At 32.9% G+C, this 21,217-nt stretch overlaps 1 protein-coding gene across 1 annotated transcript; it reads left to right on the plus strand.

The window, feature by feature from the left end:
* The first annotated feature begins 409 nt into the window (after positions 1-409).
* On the plus strand, positions 410-20,855 carry LOC129759642 (retinaldehyde-binding protein 1-like). Its single transcript, XM_055757149.1, has 3 exons — positions 410-1,043; positions 10,088-10,543; positions 20,743-20,855. The coding sequence occupies exons 1-3, from the start codon at positions 620-622 to the stop codon at positions 20,778-20,780; spliced, it is 918 nt and encodes a 305-aa protein (XP_055613124.1). The 5' UTR covers positions 410-619; the 3' UTR covers positions 20,781-20,855.
* Positions 20,856-21,217: the final 362 nt, after the last annotated feature.

Below are 21,217 nucleotides of genomic sequence, written 5' to 3' on the forward strand. Positions count from 1 at the left end.
GGCAATCAAACAAATTGAGCCCTTTTCTTCGTAAAATTTGAAAACAATTGGTCACCTTAGAGAAGCTTGGACTTCGACCAACAACAGATGATGATTATTCACTGCAGCACAATGAAAAACAAAATTTAAATGAGGCTCCCATGCACCGTGTGATTCCAACAAATACCTCTTGAAGTTTTTTTTTTCGTTGTTTCTACTGTATGTAGGTAGGAAGGTACCCCATTCAGTTGTTGTTGGTGTTGTATCGGCTTCAACTTTTCGGCTGTTGTTTTGGGGCCTTTTTTCCCGGATGTTGACGACCTTAGAATTTGAACAACAGCAAGAGCACCGACGAATAAGATGGGGGTTCAATCGGTCAGCAGTTCGCAGATCTCAGACACTTCATCAGTCTATTATCGTCAACCATTTGAATCAGGTGTGTGTACAAGAAAAGGGGGTGCGCGCGAAGCCAAGTTCGGTTTGGTTTGATTCGTCTCCTCCATTGATCCGTTCGAAGTATTGACACAGAAGGGTTGTTGCTCATCAAAGATATGCTAAATTGACGGGACCGCGCGTTCGAGAGTGATTAAAGTTGTGCTAACGTTAGTTATTTAAGAGAAAATAAAATAAACGTTACATCATGTCGTTAAAATACACCGAACAAAACCATCCCTACATCGACCTTGGTGATGGGTACAAGATTTGTTTGTACGAGGATCGTTGCAATCATGGAGAAGAATTTGAGCGTCGAGCTCGGGAATTGCTCAACGAAACGCCGGATCGGATTGAGAAATGCATGGCCGATTATCGAGCTATGGTGACTGCTGATCCTGATCTATCGGTACCGTTTGATGATGATTACACCAAATTGTTCCTGCGTGGTGGTTCGTTTGATCCGGCTGGCACATACGACCTGTTGAAAAATTGCAGCCGACAGAAGATTGCAACTCCGGAATATTTTGGGCGCGTTGCTAATGTGATGCATGTGTTCGAAGAAGGACTGGTTTGGCTGCTGCCCGAAAAGGACGAAGACGGGGCTTCGGTTGTGGTCGTTGAATCCGGAAGTAAGTGCAAAATTTGGGAATCATTTAGGACTATCGGTGGAGGAAAAGAGATTTTTAGGAATATAAAATGATTGATTTATTGTACGAAAGAGGGTATATGTTTTCGTTCAGAAAACCTAAAAGAAGGGTAACAAATTTATCAGAATCAATTGGGAGGACATTTATAAACTCAACTTAATCTATGAAGAAGTGATGAGAAAAATTTCAATAAAGATACCTGAAACGATAAACTTTGTAATGAGCTTTCAAACAAAAGCTCATTAGATAACAATTTCCTAATGGGGATGGGGCATCTGTTTCCACTTACGAGTCTTCCGTCGTATCGAATAACGTGAAGTGTTTTTGCTAGGTTTTTAACTACAATTGCTTTGGGAAGGTATTGAATTTTGAAATATTTGAAGGTACAATCTAAGATAGATACATAAGAAGCCAGGGTAGAAAGAATGTGAGTTATACCCACAAAGTCCACTCAAACGGTTCAGAACAGTTAATAATAATTTCTTCTTTTAATTACAAGCAAAATTAATGAATACTTGCTAAGTTTGTTTTTACAAACCTTAAACATTTTTTTTATTAAAATCAGATAAATCATAAGAACTTCAGATTAGGCTTGTGATATAGCTCAGATGGCAAGTCAATTGCCTCCTGAGCCGACGTCCGCGAGTTTGAGCCCAAGTGTAAACATCGAACACAGTTGAACCGGATAAGTTTTTAAAAACTGTCCGCCAACTGCAGCGTTGATTTAAAGTCGCGAATGCCACAAAGGTGGTAAAACGACTATAATCTAAACAAAAAAAAAAGATTGTTCAATTCATAAATGAATAACTAAAATCAGTTTTCTATTTTTTACTTAGTTCACGATTCAATTCAACATATTTTTATCTATTACTCAAGGCAACAAAATTCTCAATTTCCGAGATGCAAAGAATATAGAAGCTGATTTTGTTATCTTTTTGTTATCAGCTTTTATTTTCGGGATAACATTTGAAAATATGTAAAATTTCACTAAAGAAATTTGTAGCATTTTTTGGAAAAACTTAAAGAACATTACAAAGATTTTGAAATTAAAAGTTTCAAAAATGATCAACTTTGCGAAGATTGCGATTGATTATGGCTTCTGAGAAAAAAAGTAAAGGAAGTTTTCAATTTGCTCATTTTTATCAATTTGGCGAAATTCGAGAATTTTTACGAAATTTTAAAGAATATTTAAACGAAATTGAATGATTTCTCTTTTTTTTTTTTAATTCAAGATAACTCGTTTTGCAGTCTTTAACAAAATTATTGAATGAGTTGAAATCTTTAATATCAAATGCTCAAAGACAATCTTGAATTATGTCAGAAATAGTTATGATGTTATCTTAAAATTATAAAAAATCGTAGAATTTGATTCTTCTAGGCAAGATCGGAATCCCCAATCGAACGAAGCATAACAAAAAGATTCAAAACGGGTTTTTAGTTTTCATGTATGTAGGTTAATCAATAATAAAAGATCGATTTTACTGATCTGATCTATTTTAACATTAAAACTGAAGGTGGTAGACAAATTCTGATGATAAATTTGACTTCAGGACGCCAAAATCTTACAAAATCAGATATTAGCCACCAATAATGCTGATTCCTTGTGCTTTGAGCCTTTAACTGCTCATTTCTCAAATATGATTTTTGTGTATTCATAGTTTTAACTTGAATCAGGAAAATCATGATGTCATAATTATATATAATTCTGATAAGCCTTTTTGAATGTAGTTATAACCAACTTTAAAAAACTTTTGTACAACCTTAAAGAGCAAGTTATTAAAAAGGATCCTAAAAAATAATAATCTAAAATATGTATTTTAGGTTGGCAGGAAAATGGGTTATGTCATGTCGTATTTCGAAAACCGACCACATATATACATTTTTTAGATTGGCCCATAAATCTGGCCTGTGCAAAATGTCAGTTTAATCGGACTTGATCTAGGGGTGCCCTAAAGCGCTCAAAGTTTCGTTTTTTTTACTTTTAAAAAATCTCCAGAGAAAATCGGCAAAATCTAAAATTTTATTTTGATGCCATATAACTTAAAATGTATAAAACGTCGATATTTTTTTTGGTAATCGACTTTAAAATTTCAAAAATCACCGGAGAACATAAACATAAAATTCAGATTTGGCGAATTTCCTTTGTTACACCTTCGGTAATTTTTGAAATATTAATCGATTCTTGACCCCCTTTTGTGATTTTTGAGGGTAAAAAAAACTAAACTTAGAGAGCTTTTGAGGCACCCCGATATCAAGTCCGATTAAGCTGAAACTTTGCACATGTCAGTTTTTTGGGACAATCTACAAAATATGTACGGTCGATTTTCAAAATTCGACCATTGATTTTTTCCCATACATTCATTGCCACCCTAATGTTTAATCATACTTACTTTTAACATTTGATTATTTTTTAAATTCATGAGATATTCTGACTTTTTGAGTTGGAGATAAAATTATCGGTAATAACGGAACCAAAAACCAGCAATAAAGGACCATTTTGCCAATTTTAAATACCGATTGATTCACCTTCTAAAACCGAAATTTTCTTATTTTGGTGGGTAATCATAAAAACATTTGCGATATGAGAATAAATCCCTGAAAAACATTACTTGAAATGATCGGAACTCTTATCAATCTTGAAAGGAAATTTTTTAATCTAGATATCATGAAGTTATTGCTCAGATTTGGTCTAATTCTAGAAAATACGGTTTACTTTGAATGGAAGTTCAGAAGATGATTACAGTCCAATTGTATGTCGGCTACAACTGGAAAAAAAATCGTGTAGACTTTTTAGTCTCCGAAGACAGCAGAGTTATTTGATTGAAAAAGGCACATTCTTGTAAGGTTGTTTGACTTTAAACTTTCAGTTTAATCTTTTATAATGCAAACAAACAAAAAGTTATTTGTTTTGAAAAAAGTTAAAGCAAATATCAGTTTCAGAAAAAGTAACATTGCATAATGTTTTCATTTTATTTTTAATTTAAATTCAATTGTTTGCTAGCTATTATTTAAGCATTGAACTCATAACAAATTATCCAAAAAGAGGCCTATCTCCCCGATTTCAAACCTTGGGGGCTAAAATTATTTCTTATCCTAGCAGAAGGCCCTTGCAATTTTGAGCTCGATCAGGCAACTACATATAAGGATAGTTTCACCACGGCTCAATTTAATAAGAATTTGCCTTCATTTGTTCTAACGAATCTACATTAATGACTTTTCGCATATAACTTGTACAATTTGACACCGATTGTTCTATAAATTTGGCTAAAATGAGCTTTCAATGATTGTACACAATTGCTTTGAAGACTGCCTTTTAGGGCTGAATTGCTAATTTTACTATTTTATTGCATTTAGCTATTGATTATAAAATAAAAATGCAACTTTTCCATGAAAAATGAAAGAACACTCCTTTGAAGGATCAGCCTAATGTATTATTTCGTATTGTAAATTAACAAACTTTGGCATTTTTTTTTCTCGAGTTAAAAAAATAACTTTTCTGGGATAATTCCAGAAATATAAGATTGATATTGCTACATATAACTACATAAGGCTGTCTTTATTATTTTTTTTCTTTTATCTCATTCTACCCGGTTTTTTTAAATCGAAGATTTTCGAACAAATAAAAAACAGGTCCTAGACATTCCCACTTTTTTTTTCAAACCGCTTTTGGTCATTTGATTCGGACGTAGCTTCGCGACAGAATCATCGACCGGAATAGTCAATTAGAGACTTTGCGGAAGTTCCGGAACAACCGTAGCAGAAATCAATATCTAAAACAAAAGTTGGAGCTTCCACATGTCACCTCAGAAAGGTCTACCAGGTTGAAAATGATCAATGTTTTTTTTTTACTTTTTTAACGATTTTTTACGTATACAACAATTGTTTGAAAAAAGAAGAATCCAGTCTAATATGCGTTGTGAGCCCACTTGGTTAAATAATTCTACTGAATCAAAGCAATCGAAAGATTCCCATTAATTCAACCATCCAGTGTAACTTCAAATTCCTCCAAAAATTTCCTTTCCAAATGCAAAACAAATAATCATTCCAAGTTCAAATATTACAAATGTGCTGATTTTGACTCATCTGAGCGCTGAGTCCAAATATGAGTTTTGATTTTCACTATCAGCCTCTATTATTTTGTTACTTGCGGACCACGGTAACAAGGAAAAAATCAATTTCCGAATTTTTTAACGCTCATTTAATTCGTTCGAAGTTGGATGGACACGTTTTAAAATCCTACAAATACAATTTTTCTAATGATAAAGGAATATTTGAGGATGAAAAACAGTAGCTTACGTTTAGTAATTTCTCCCTATGCTTTTTCCTGTCTTGATTCCAGCTGTGGGTTTCCGCTAACCACCTTTGATTTTAAATGCTTAGTTGAAATAAGTTGCACAATTTCTCAACTAATTTCTCACCTCTACTCAATTCAGCTTTTACAGGTAATTTGGCACTTTGAGAACTGTGTTCCCACGTAGTTGTCTCCTTTACTTGAGCGATTGCATTTCAGTTTCACCTCCGTACTATTACTTTAAGCTAGCACTTTTGCCCTAGGATTTAGAAACTTACAATTAGATTTATGTCTAAAGTGCGCTCGTTTACTCCTATGCCTACCTTAATTCGTAAGAATTGATAATGATTCGCAATGTAAAACAGGTTATTTATAAGAAACTTGTTAAATATGCCGCTATTGAAACTGATACGCTAACACAATCTCTCCGTACTTGTTTGTTTTGTTTTGTCTTTTCCTCCAGCTTTGCCGCCTAATTTGCTGAACTCACTTCTCACTTATGTTTTCGAACTCATCATGCCATTAATTTGTCGACCTGTCATTAAGATTAGATGCGTTCAATGCCGTCGGTTTCATTATCGGTCAGTTCAATGACAGCCTCCGTTTTTTGAGATATAAGAATTAACTTAAATGAAATGGTAAAAATAAATTTTAAAAAATTTAACACTTATTTGGCAAAGCTGTTGAACATTACACAGATATTAAGAATTTAAGTTTCAAATAAGCTTTGAGTTTTGAGAAAAGTTTTTTTTAATAATTCATTTATCTGAAACGGCCGAGAAAAAACTTTGAGTTGAAATTTTGACTATTTTGCACTTTTCTGGAAAATACGTAAATTTTGACGAACTTTAAAGAAGACTTTAAACAAAAGAATTCTTGAGTATTTTTTAAAGCATAAAACCAATAGCAGTCTTCCACAAAGTTGTAGAATACCTTTAGTTCTTTGATATTGAAAACTTAAAACCGTTCTTCAGTGAATTCGGAAATTGTTGTATTTTTTTACATTTCAAATTAGGATTGTACCCCTGATACCTAGAAACCTGATAGTATACCTAGACAAAATCTGATTCTTAATTGAATGAAAGAAAATAGAAATATTCAAAATCAGTTTTTGTTTTTCATGTACATAGGTTCATTAATTCATCGGTTATCAATAATTGATTTAATTCAAAACTGGTGGATTCTAAAAATTCCAAACGCCCGCATCACTAGACGTGATAGACAAAATCTGACAAAATATTCGCATTCAGGACACCATAACCTTCCAAAATCAGTCATTAATACATAGTTACCAAAATACTATTCCCCTGTGTAATCCTAAACTCTAAGATTAAGGATATTCTGAATATATGTTATATTATAGAGTGACATATTCCAATGTATTGGGTAGATTACAAGAAAATGAACTAATCTATAAATTCCGATTAACAATAACGGGTAAATTTTGATATTAAAAGAATTGTTCTTGTGACTTAAGTCAAACCATCTCAACATGCCACTTTTCTCAATTTTTTTTTCTTAAATATAAAAATTTTTTAATCGCTTTTCCATAATAAAAATAACCAAAAAAGTACGACAAATAAAATCGGCAATTTTTTAACATTTTTTTAAATGAGAGCATTTGAAATAAATTTTTAAAAATTATTGCCAATGAAGTGAAATGCTAATAATTCCCGTAATTTTCTGATACATAGTCAATCTAGATAGATTTCACAATTTTATCGTGTAAGTAAATCACAGTTCCTATGAAGGAATTTAAAATCTGAATTCAAAATTGCCCTAACGAATGGTACCTAGTTAGATTCAGATAAAGTCAAATGATTGATCTAAACCTGTTTGTCTGACTTCAAATTGAAATTTCAAGCAGTACTTTCTCTATTTAGATTTACGATAAATTATAACAATTGTAAGCACAGGTCGCTGACCAAAACTTAGTACGCATGACATAGATATCCTAGCAGTATCAATGTCGACTAATATTGGCTGTTTGACACTGACCATTTGCAACACTTTCACTTTTTGAATATATTATCACTTCTATCAAACTACATTTAAACTAAGGAGTGCATTCAGAAAAAACTTTGTTTTGTGAATAACTTTTGAATGCATGGATAGAAACTGATGGAATTTTCAGTAAAACTACCTAATAATGTAATGTTTACATGTACAATTTTTTGTGACGTTCTTTTAAGAGCTTCCTGATATAGTGTTCAATGAAGAAGTTTTTGGGCACAATGTGCGCCATCTATAATGTAGACTGTCAACCACCCTTTTTCCAAATCAAGGTTTTTTTATTACTAATTCTGTTTGCTGAAGCATGACCTTTAAAATTAATCCAAAATTTAATTTGGTAGAAGTTATGACAAATTTAGCCGTTTGGCCTACTTCGACACAAAAACAACATATTTGACTCTTTATCACTCCACCACAGGTTTTGCGTATTGGCACCATTCCATATCCAGCCAAAACAGAGTAAAAACTTTGAAGGACCTATTTAGGTGCCTTGTAGGGAAACCGGTCGCATTGAGAGGCGCGCAAGCGTGCGCAAAATTTCTCTCCACTAGCGGTCTTAAAATTTTGCGCACGATTTGACCACCGTTTTTTGTATATTTTACTGGTGTGCTGCTTTTTTACCTTGAATAAGTTAAGTCAGGTCTATTTATTAGTCAGCTGGACGAACCCGTCAAAAAATGATCATTTTTATCACTTCCCCTATTGAAATTTTCGAATTGCGCTTGATGAAACCTCTCACAATCCATACCTTTATAAAATCAATCATCTTCACTTTTATTCATCTTTATAGGTTACTGTTAGATCCTCTAAGACTCTTTAAACAATTTACCATCTGAACTTTGGTCGAATAGTTAATTTGTTACCAATTTTAGAAGGATTCAATTTGTTGCTAGGTCAATACAATAACAATAACTTGTAAACTGATAAACTTTAATTTTATCTGGTAAATAATGCTTTCATTTTTTTACCAAATAAAATCCCGAGACAGCTAAGGACTTCAGTCAAGCCGGAGGCGCCAATCAAAAATCTGTACACACTTAATTTTTTCTCCTGTGGTCGGGACGATTTTGTTCTGTATTTTCAACAGCTGAAATTACAGGACGATTTCAGGACAGAAAAACAGCTCAGGAAAACAACTGTCAAATGCACCACGATATTTTCCTGAAATTTGCAGGGAGTTTTGCCAAATTCCTGTTAGCTCGAAACGAATTTCCCCTGTGATTTGTAGTGAATCCTGTAATCCTTTCCCCTGATTCTTTTTATTTTTAAAATTATTCTCAATCACTGTTAAAAAAAGAAACACAATTGATGTTTAAACAATTTAATTTTATTTCCATTTATTGCAAACAATGTTGAAAAAAAAAACATTTTCTCTCCAAATAAAAAAACACATTTTCACAATTCGAATAAATCACAACACACAAACGAAGCAGTTCATCTGTAAATAAAACAAAAAAAAACATTTTATTTATTTTTAGTAAAACACTAGATGCCAGTAATAATGAACGATGCCTCTGCGGACTTGGTTTTCGAATCCTTGCGCTTCGGGCCATGTCAACTGAGGCGAGCTGAATCCTCCGAACATCAGCCACACCGGGGTAAAGGAATCTTGTGCCCGAATCAGCCTCAATTACCTATGCACTTTCTTCACTACTCTGCGCAAATACCGACCACTGAATAAAATGCAAAAGCAATGAACAGCAACCCCAAAAGAGGAAGGAACGTTAAACATTTTTCGCGGTTAAATTTTCTGCACTGGTGAAAAAGAGAAAGGAGATTTGACAAAGAAGTACGTCTAACGCGTCTAACGTGATTCAGGAAAACACTGTCCTGAATTAATGACGTTTTTTAAAGTTCCTGTGGACTCGTAGGAATTTCATTCGAAGTCACAGGGAAAATGAAATGTCACAAGATTCGGGTGGGTTTTCATTCGAATTTCGTGAAAATGAAGCCAGTCCCCTGTGATTCAAAGAATCAATATCCCGAGTGCAATATTGTGCGTTTAGATAAAAATTTTATAAACGTCGTTGGTGAACTGGCATCATGGCTGACTTCCGACCAAAACATATTGAGTCATTTTATTTAAGCGTGCGCCAAGAAAGTTTTCAAATTCACATAAAATCAACGTTCCCACAAATTCATTAAAATCGCTTGTGTATCTCATTCTTGCCCGTAAGAGTATATTTCACGCGAACACAAACGATTGCTGGCGAAAACAGCAGCAGCAACAAAAAAAAAACATATTCACCCCGGCAGAGGGTGGTGGTTTGTACAAAATATTTCGATCCCGACCGATTTTACTCAAACCGTTTGGGCGCTCATACAAGCAGTGCCATACACGATGCAAATCGTGTTCACAGCGACAAAATTTCATCGAATTTCATCGCATTTGTACCAATGTTGTGTAGTCTGTGGCCCGCTTAATGTATTTAGAGATACTCTGGTGGATACAAATTTATGTGTGGCAACGTTGTATATAATACACTGTTATTTATTTGAACACAACTGTCAAAAGTTCGGAAGTAAGTTCGGGATCGGAAGTCCGGACTTCCGAAGTAAAATTTAGTGCTGGCGCTATAATAATTGCAAACTAAGTGTGTAGTACCTAGAGTTAAAAATCGTTTATTTCATAATTCTTCTTTTTTCTACAAAGCCGTTTCGTGAAATTTGCTTAATTATTTTTCGTTTTTTTTTTATTTATTCATTCACAAATACCCAACAGAAAAATGGAACACATCTAAGGTTTCACTCCTGGAGCTGAACACCGCCGTCAACGCAGTAGTAGCCGGCCTCATAAAATCCCAGGAAACCCAACTGCACGGCTGCAAACTCCTGTTCGACGTCAAGGGTATCGGAATGTCCCAAATTCGGCAGTTCACACCCAAATCGACGGCTATCACCCTTTCCCTGATGGATAACTGCTCCCCGATCCGGATCCTGCAAAGCAACACCGTCAACAACGATTTTGTTTATAATTTCCTGTACTCAATTATGAAACCACTTTTATCGAAAACGATGCGAGAGAAAACTTTCATCTTCGGAAAAGACTTCGATGCGCTGCACAAGAACATCAGTCCCAAGATTTTGCCACCAAGATTTGGTGGAACTTCGACGGCTCCTTCTTATGATGGCCGACTGCTGGGGGAGATGCTGCTTCATTATGACGATTGGCTTCAACGTGAGTATTTAACATTTTTTTTTCTTGATTTTAAAAAATCTGAAGTCTTAAAAGATCAGAACTTTGTCGGAAAAATGCATTAATTAAATCCAAGTCTGCAAAAACCGTGTTCTTTCTTGCAAACCGATCGTCACGCTCTCGTGACCCTTTTAAATTTAGCTCTTGGCAAAGGTCAGTGTCGCACGCGAGTACAAGAAACAAGAGAAAAAAAAACTGCACGGAAACTGCTTCTAGTCGATACAGAAGCCTGCTTCTGGTGAATTGCACAAATTCAAAAAAAAAATCGGTCCCCTTGACGAAGTCAGAAGATTTTTAATTATTTCCTTTTGTTTTGAATAGCTCTGCTATTGGAAAATAATTAGTTCAGCCAAATTTTTCTCAATAGAAACATGCTGTGTTGTCTTTCCAAAAAATTAATAAACTGTCATTAACAGGAGCAGCGGAGTGATTTATGACGAAAAATTGAACATGGAAATTCGGATGCAGTCAACGATGACGGCTAGTTATAACAAAAGCCAATCTGCTATTAAATTTCATCTAACTGGGCGATTCCATGAGTCCAAATATTTGAAAAAAGCCGCAGAGTAAATTGCAGCTTAGCAAAGATGCCCAGCAATTAGAGCCCCTTGTTACACGAACACGTTTCAACACATTCGAAATTGACAAATTTCAAATTTGCTTACAGCAAGTGAGATCAACAAACTTATAAATTTAAAAGAAAAAAACTCTAGTAAACAAATGAGAAAAAACTACGTCCGATCATTGATCCAAAACCGAACTCAGAGTCATCATTAGCATAACTGAGTGTGTTCGTCTTCGCGATCATCATCTTTGCCGGTTGAAATTAGTTGATCTGGTTGACCTCCGGTTGGACTGGTTTTGGGAAATTGCCTTAGGAAGATGCGGAAACAAATTTTACAAATCTGTATCTCTGCAATAAATTAAAGGTGCTAATTTTCGGGCAGCGCTGTAGATCGGTGACCTTTTTCTGAATATCGATTGGATTTTTTAAATCTTTTGATTGTTGCAAGATTGATTGGCTTGCCCTAATGTGAGAGCTTCTGTTCAGGGTCGTAGAAACTTATTTCCATGCCCTGAAAAGATACGCAAAAGGAATTACATCTAAATTAAATAAATTATGACAAACCGATCGAATATGAATCCTAATATCAAGGGAATGCCTTAATCAGGAAGTAGGAAACGAAAAATTATTTGATTTCTGAGTCTAAACTCTGAACCTGAATTCTGAATCTTTATTCCAAATATAAAAATTCTGATTCTGAATCCTGAATCAGTAATCTGAATCTGGGTTCGAAAATTTGAATCTGAATTCTAAATCTTATGAAGAATTCTAAATCTGAATTCATATTTTTTTTCTTTTTTTTTTTAATGAACTAAAAAACTAAAAAATACATGTTCACACTATTATTTCCTAGCACTACAATATCAGATTCAAATATTTCCCAAAAATTTCTTGTGTTCGTTTTCTGTACTTCCATTTCCATTCTAACAATCCTTTCTTCAGTTCGTACAAATTTGCATGAGGGAATTTCGAAAGTAGGAAGCTCATAGTATGTATTACCAGCCACTGTCCTTAGCTTAGCTTAGCTTGGTTGACTACTCATATCCACCTTAAATCATTGAACTCGAAATGCTTCATTAAAAAATAAGAATATCCTCAATTCTAGTGGAGCTTTGATTTTTTACATTTGTTTCAATCGATACACTTCGAATTCCATGATCGCTGGCGTGGCTAAGCAGAACAAGTTCCACGTCGCCAATGGTTGCTACTCCGTGATTAATCAAGGCCATCAATTTTGCAAGTCCAAGAGAATGGTGCTTGGGATTAGCAGCCATTCTCATTGTACAAAACTGATGCTCTCCCTTTTTTATATGATTAATAACGGCGCCGGCCACGTTCTAGTAGTCAATGGGGGAAAAGGAAGGAATGTTAGTATGATACTCTTCAGGTTTAACTAGCAACCTCCCGTTCATGCATACTTCAAAATTAATTTTGAAATAGTCAGATTCAGAGATAAGTTAGTATCACCAGCTATTAAAACCGTCTGTACGTCTGCAAATCTATATTCAAGTATCAAAGGAAGGGGTTGTGTTAGTCAAAGAAAGGTAGAGATCAGGATCCATTTTGGTAAATGGTGCGATCATATTTTTCCTACACCTCCTATGCTCCTAGACATTTCCAAAGGAAACTCATATTTCTGTGAGGCATTCGATAAATTTTCAGCATAAATGCATCGAGTAAATCGTTGAAGCAAAATATTACAACCTGATTTTATTTCTAGATAAACTAGCTCTATTTCCTAATCATGTTCTCTGTTTCAGCGACGAATTTGCAAAAAGGCTTTTGTGTTTGAATATAGAATATATTTAAAATTAAAAATGTATTACTTTACTGTGAACATAACATTTTTCTAACTGATTTTGATAATTTTGAAAATTTAAAAAACTATTTTATTTTTGTACTCTTTTGCCTCGTATATTTTGGAAGCCTAGCATTTAGAGCTTCATTACAAAAATATCACAAAGAAATGTTTTAAATAATTAATACTTTTAAAAATATGAGTATGTATTCAAGTTAATATGAATCTATCATATCATTGATTCCTTTTCAATTATGTCATATATGTACTTATATATTAGTAAACGCTTCGGTACTTTTTTTTCTTCTTTTGTTTGTACTATTTTTATTTATGTATTTATGTAGTCTCTATGATACTTTTAGCACGTTTTATGCTTTGTTGTGAATTTAAATTAACTTATTGTCTAGTTTCATTAATTTTCACTCAGAAAACCCTACAGATAATATGGTTGTATACTAATATATTTTTATAGTGGAACTGAAAAATCAGTACCTATCGCACACACGGCTTGTTGCAGATTCTGTTTCAATGGAATTTTCAATAGCTTATGTTCCAAAACATATGCAGCTATAAAAATAAACTTATAACTATAGATAACAAGAGTTAATATGGGTTGCTAAATTCAACGATGAAACTACTTTCCGAGGAAAATTTATAGTAATATGGTATAGTGTTACATGTTTTTTGTGTTTATTTTAGGAATTTTCAAATTATTCTAAAATCAATAGATCAAAATTGAACTCTTCAATTTTTTTTTAACTTTTAATAGATCAGTAGATCATCAGTAGATATTAATCTAAAATTACCTCTGAAGCACCCGTTCCGGAATATATTTATCTTGAAATTTAACATGTGGTGGTTCTAAAATGAATTCTAATTGGGTATTCCTAATAATTATTATAATCATCATAATTGAAATCACAAAAACAAGTATGTACTAAGTTTGACAACTTTTTAACTAATGAAATTTGGTACAAATGAAGTAATTCCAAGTGCATTTCTATGTTTAAATTCACTTACATAATTGAAAAATAAAAATCCTCTGCAACCTATTTTTCTTTAAATTCCTACATAAATATGGCCTTATCTCATGAAATGTCTTAATGTACCTAAGTCAAATGATTTAAATAGTTTCCCGTTTAAGCGTTGCCCATATCGTATTTTTGTTCGAATGATAATTTTAAAACAAAATAAAACTAAGAGTCCTTCTACCAAAATCTTTTCTAAAACCAATAGTTGAAAACAGAAATTATTTAAAAAACATATTTATTAATAATTATTAAATCATGCAAAGTTATATGATTGTTCACATCTTATTTTTATTGATTTAAAAAATTACTCTTTATTTAAATTTTTATTTTATGATCAAACATAATCTAACTATGATAGCATATTGAAATAAAGTTCGCAAAATAAGAATTAGAGAAAAACTATAACATTTGCTTAACAAATAAATATATGAATATTTATCATTTCACGTTTTAGCACCTTCGGTTCATTTTGTGAATCCTACAAATTTATCAACTGTTACATCAATCATTTTTTTTAATCAGTGTTTACTTTGTAAATGTACAACTTTCTCATTACTTTTTTCTATATCCGAAGGTATTGCAACATTTAGATTTTTGATTTAATAAAATTGAACAGTGTCATAATGCTAATAAAGGAAAATAACATATTTACTTAATTTTAATGAGATTTCAAAAATATGACTAAATGTATGCATGACTTCAAAATGCACCTATAACTATATAACAAAATGCGATGAGAATAAATTAAACTATACTTGATATTTAGAATGTAGAACAAAAAACGATTTTTATATTTTTGAAAAGAAAGGGCATGCTTCGTGATTTTATTTTGAAAATAATTATTTTAGATTTTAAAGTAATCTTCTTTCATCAAATGCAAGATTTATTCAATAATAATCATATGCGAAGAAAAAAATATCCTTATATGAAATAACATTGCTAAAGTTATCAAATTTGTAGCTTCTTTTCTAAGCCGCCAAACCTGCAAGCTTCGATCTCAGTCTATAATTCTTTTTATTTCCATATTTCCCTTTCTATCTCCCCTTTTCTCCTAATTAAAAGTGTTAAACTAAGAAGAAAATTGTCAAAACAAAAATAAATAGTTTGGCTCCTTTAAGCCAACTAATTATCAGAGTAGTACCTTCATCTATTTAGTGCTATTTACGTAGATATTTGAATTTTGTTTTATTTTGAACCTTTATAAACATTAAGGTCCGTTCAAAATGTTGGATTATTTTGAACCAATTGATATTTGGAAGAAAATAAAAATCAAGTTAAAACCTAGATACGGTTGAACCTGACATTGAATATAACCATTTATAACAAACTGACAGATCAACAAACATTATTTAAAACAAACGACAACTCTTTTCCTCCCCTTTTGACTAACTTTACTATGATATTTCATTTTCCTTAAGTACCAGCAGCCCACCAACTATTTGTCAGCCTTTTCACTACCTGCGACATCCAAACACCCCAACACCGAACTAAAGAGATAAAGTAGAATTTTGATCATGCTGCTAAAAAAATTTTGATACCCTGATATTCTGAATCCTTTAATAATATCAAAAATATTCGTGACTTACTCTATACTTCAATAAGTGCTATATAGATAAACTTTCAATGAAGATAAAACACTGTAGCCAAACGAATCTCGATACTTATAAACGGAAATCTAAATTCACACATTTAATAATAAAAAATTTGTAATCTGTTATCCGTGTAGTTAGTAACGAGTTCAAAAATTAGTATTTTACTTCAGCTAAAATCTGAAAACCTTACCAATTTAAACTACTTAACTTACTGTTTCGTATAGGTGATCGACATTAATTCGATAACTGGACAATGATAAATATTTAACATGTAAATACTCGGAAAAACCAACACTATACAAAGTTTATTCACTAGATTTAACAGCGGTAGTATTCTTTGTGATAAATTACAAGAGTCCTGGGGACTTGAAGTGTTTAAAATTCTTACTGGAACAAAACTCAGTTTCGAATCGATGATGCTCAACACCAAAATCCCGTTCACAAGAATAAAATAACACAAACATTATTCACCCACATTCTTTTCAACAGAGATACAAGTTCTTATTCGTTTTTTTCTCAATTTTTAACCTATGTATTACCAGCCACTGTTCTGTTTTCAAACATTTCTCCCTGGTTCCAATATTCAAACTCAGTAGGTCTTCAGGTTTCTTGCAATTTATTTTCAATTTTGTTATCAAGGCATCAATCAGCCAATCCCAGACTATTTTGGATGAAGGACAAAATTTCAACCTATGCTCGTTATCGTCATTGCTGATTCCACAATCATTACATAAGCTGTTTTGAAGCCCTCCGATGTTATACAGTTTTAACTTTCCTTTGTTGGGGATCAGATCGTTTAAAAGCATAAACATATTTGAACGATCAGCACTTGGGAGCCATTTCCAATTTACAATATTCGGAATCTGAACTCTCAAAAATGAATTCTGAATTTAAAATTTATTTTTTAATCTAAACCTTGATTTTGAATTTGAAACTAAACCCTGAGTCTGCATTCTGATCTGAAATATTATTCTTAAATCTTTATCTCATGTCAGAATTTGATTCTGAAAATTTGATAATAAATCTGAAAAACTTATCTCTGCACCTAAAATTTAATCTAAAACCTAAACCATCCCAGCAAACAGGAAATCGTATCTGAAATGATAACTTAAGTCATTTACAATCAATGGTATTGCGAATCGCAATTCCAACTGCATAGAGAAAAAATCGTATGAAATGTCGTCTAAAGTCAGTTTAAATCGAATATGATAGAAAGTCCGCCATGTTTGTAAACTTTGAAATGATTTTGCTCCAACGCGCGCTTCAAGTGAGAAAATCAACGCCATGTTCTCTCTGCAACCAGCAGTGAGTGCATTCAGATCAGGGGTGTCAGGTGTCCTTATTTTTCAGGATTTGTCCCGATTTTCGAGAGGCCGTCCTGATTTTTCAAAAACGCTTGAATTGTCCTGATTTTTTAAAAATGGCCTTCAACATGTCCTGATTTGTCCTGATTTTTAAAAAATATATAAATTATAACTACATTTATTGATAAATGGTGAGAAAATCAAAACAAAAATCTTTAATAAAATATTTAAACATGTTTTATTAATGATAATCTTTGGTTCAAAAAATATTTAGATAGTATTTTTCGATATTAACTTCAGGCCAGACAAGGCTCTTATCGTTTCAGTTGCGTAGTTTGAGGCGTCTTAAGAACCTGTATTTCGCCTTTAGTTATGCAATCTAAGCAGTGCAAGCTATTTTCATCAATTTATTGGAGTTCTAAAAAATCCTGATTTTTTTTTCATGGTGTCCTGATTTTTTATAAAACCACCTGGCACCTCTGATCCAGATGGTTTGACACGTTCGTCGCCATGGGACTAAAGTTGACGAAAAAAGTCTGTGTTTTGGCGAAAAAAAAATCTGACTTTTTGTGATTTTACCCCAAAGTTCTGTGAAGGTTTTCTGTGATACTTTTATCATTAATTTCATTCCAAAGTCATGTCAAATTGAGTCTATTTTACATTTTACTTAAGAAAGATAAATTACCGTAACCATTTTCATGATAGTTTACCAATATAAAGTTAATAACCCAAAATTCATATCGACATAAAAATTTAATTTTGAAAAATTGTCCAAAACTTTAAAATTCTGTGAAATTTGTGAATATTTCTAAAATTTTGTGATCCGTGTCACAGATTCTGTAATGAAAACTAGCTCAAAATTCTGTGAAATTATAGATTTTTCTGTGATTTTGGCAAGCTTGTATGGAACCCATATTCGTGTGACGGGTGTATTTCATGGGAGGCCCCGTCACATTAAAAATGTGTGACGCTCTCTTACGCAAGTTAGCCGCTCAGTTTAGCCACACGTTTCAAATCGTGGAGTTCTCCCTCTTTTCTTTCTCGCTCCGAGAATTTCTTTGGGCTCGGCTTGTAAAACTACCAAAATGAGCGTAGCGACGAACGTGTTAAAATAAGATGGAAATTGAGTAATATTAATCAATGAGAGAACTGGAAAATTTTGTCGCCAGTGTTTCCACATCAAAATCTGTACCGCTCATCGAAAAAATCTTTTTCATCTGTACCGAAAACTCAAAAATCTGGACCGAAGCAAAGTTCTGCATTCAATGTGTTGATATGTGAAGATTTTGTTTCCTAATTTTAAATCTTCAAAAGATATTGCACATAGTATAGTTTTTAAGTAAAACACATTTTGTGAAACTCATTTAATCATTTTTAATTTCTCTCTTTAAAAAACTGACATTCAAAAATATTTTTCATAACAAACAATTCCTAATGTTCATGATGTCATTTTTCGATCCACCGTTTAATCTTAAACAACTTTTCGTTCTAAGGATAGCATCCAATTGGTGGTAAGAATAAGGTTTAGCAATTGCTTCGGTAGCTTTTACTTAGCTCGAAATCAAGCAAAGCAAAAGCCCAAAGCATTTGCTTAGTTTGGTATGAATAAACATTTGCTTAGTAGATGTGTACTAAAGTTTTAGAACATAGCTTTTGCTTCGAAAAATAGAGCTATCCAACCAACAGAATCTGAAATTTTCTAAAGTAAAATGAAAGAAGACGATCAGAAAATTGAATAGTACGGCTAAAATAGCCATGAAGTCGTTGGTGCGGGTGGTGGGTGTAAGAACGATCGTAAAATTTTTGGTCAGTGCGTGCTCGTATGTTGATGTTTAGAGAAAAATGAATACATATTCGAATATTGTCAAACAAAAAATGGCCTAACTTTAACATTTATCAAAAGCTCGCAATCGGATCGGGGTGATCCGATGTATTGAAAAAAATGGCAATGGGCGCGCATCTTAACTTAGATATTTTTTTTAAATCTTAGAATGATAAAAAAAATCATATAAATATGAGAGATCTGAATTATGTTTTAAATTATTACAATTTTCTTCCAACTTCAAGCCGATTGGGACTTCTTCCACTATAGCCGGATTTTTTAAATTTGGAATATTTACTTATTGATTTGTTTTGTTTCATCTTAGACGAATCATTTCATACAACGACAGGAATATGAAAAAAGTTAGGTTATCACTTCGACTTTTCTTTATCCATGTTGAAAATGCCTTTTTGAATAGTATTGAAGTGTAATATTGCTAATTTAATACATTCATGACGTTGTCAAAGATTTTTTTTATTGTAAATGTCTGCTACCGAGCATGCTTAGAAAATAAAGCAATTGCTGGGAGATTTGTCGAGCGATTGCTTCAGATTTGGGCTTTATTCATACCAAACTAGCTTGTTCTAAAAGTAAAAGCTCCTGACTGAGAAAACAGCTGTCAAAAAAACTTTATTCATATCAACCGAAGCTATTGCTTTAAGCGACTGCTCGACTGCTCGATTTAGTAGGTTTGCTAGGTTTTTTTCATACCACCTAATGTGTCAACACTCAAATGATTATGAACTTTGGTTTTAACGGCATTTACTTGCGAGAAAAAGGGGTTAACCACTGCTGACGAGTGGGGGATTAAAATCAGATATTATATTATTTGTAGCAAATTTATAAATCTAATTGTTCCATCACTTCCCCGTAAGGAACTCCTATCGTCAGAATAATAAAGGCTAACTTTTGACTTATTTTCTATGAAGTTTTCAATAAACTGGATGCGAGCAAAATGTAGAAACTTTTTTCAGTTTTTCAAAGTCGAAAATCTGTACAAATCTGTACCAAATTTTAAAAATCTGTCATCTGTACGTACAGATTCTGTACCAAAAATGAGCTCAAAATTCTGTAGCTGTCTAGATAAAACTCTACTGGCAACAATTGTCGCTGGCAACGATTTGGAGACTATGAGAGCAAAATTTTGCGCTCTCCTGCATTCTTCCGATAGCTACGAATAAGGTGTCGGAAAATGCCCAATGGGTTTAGTTTTCGTCGCTTAAGAAAGAAATAAAATTTATGTATGTATATTGCCTCCACCTTGGTAGGTTAATGCTGTTGTTTCAACTTTTATACGATCATTCTATAATGTATATGGAACTTCTATCAAAACAGCATAGAAATATAGCTACAAACCTGTTTGCTGGTATGAATCTGATACTTTAATTTGAGTTTGTTAATGTCTTTCACCCAAACCCGTGAACTCAGGAATGGGCCTGATTTTATGCCAGCATTTGGCACATCCAGACTACAAATGCTTCAGACGTCAGTATATTTTACCATTCCATAGTTTTACGTCAAACTTGTAATGTAAATTTCGCAAAAAAAAAACTGCAAGTCACTGTTCGTCTGCTGATGCTAAATAAAGTACGCCAATCAGCCATCATTCAATTACACATTACTTCTAACAGGGCACTGAAAAAAAACAAATACAATCGAATTCTAACTCTGAAGTAATCCTCCGATTCGTCATATGCATGCAGAAGGCGAGATCCACTCAGAGCTAAGCATTGATGTTTGACTCAAGCACAGTTTGAGAGTAGTATTTATTCTTGACACTGACACGTTGTGGGCACTTTGCCTTGATTAATAATATTGGCAATATTGAACATCAAGGCATGGTCGACGCTTGTGGTGTGGCTTTTTTTATTCAGCTCCATAAGAACAAAAGTCGATGCATGATTGAAAGGAGCATACGTTTCGGTAGAATCTGAAGAAAAAAAACTGAACAAAAAGTTCGCCTTGGTTGAATGTCGATGGCTGACACGTGGAGAATTTTTTAAACACGTTTTGTATCAACTCATTGAAAGGCACACCCTAATAAGTTATTTTAATTTGTTTATTTTCAGAAATGCATGGCTACGGTTACAAACGGAAAGAAAAGTAAGACAAATGGTAAAATTTTATAATAGCAATAAGTATATGTTTAAGTTGATGGGAATAAAATTTTAAATAAATTAAACAGCTTTATCTATGTCATGAAAGAAATTCCTGTAAGATTAAAAAAAAACTTAAAGTTAAAGTTTCCAAGCAAATTTAAAAAAAAAAATCTACAAAAAACATTAATGAACGCCAACAAACGAAACAAACCAACAGCCAACAAACCATTTTTAAATCATCTAGGGCCAGAAATGTAAAACAATATATAATGTGCAATCACACCATATTGTTTTTAGAAAAATTCCAGCTTCAGACGAGCTGTACGAGCTTCAGACGTTTCTCAAGTCCATCGTATACGGCAGAATTATCTATTATGGACATTTCGGCCGATATAAAAATCGTTTTCTTTATTTATTCATTCTCGACAACAACGATTTTAAATCG

The sequence above is a fragment of the Uranotaenia lowii genome, unplaced genomic scaffold, assembly GCF_029784155.1.
Source record: "Uranotaenia lowii strain MFRU-FL unplaced genomic scaffold, ASM2978415v1 HiC_scaffold_228, whole genome shotgun sequence".
In the NCBI taxonomy this organism is placed as follows: Eukaryota; Metazoa; Arthropoda; class Insecta; order Diptera; family Culicidae; genus Uranotaenia; species Uranotaenia lowii.

Bases quoted from the DNA above. Each gene is read 5' to 3' on its own strand.
- LOC129759642 (XM_055757149.1), top strand. From the start codon at position 620: ATGTCGTTAAAATACACCGAACAAAACCATCCCTACATCGACCTTGGT. The intron at 1,044-10,087 runs GTAAGTGCAAAA...AATACCCAACAG, and splicing joins TGTGGTCGTTGAATCCGGAA to AAAAATGGAACACATCTAAG. The intron at 10,544-20,742 runs GTGAGTATTTAA...GTTTATTTTCAG, and splicing joins TTATGACGATTGGCTTCAAC to AAATGCATGGCTACGGTTAC.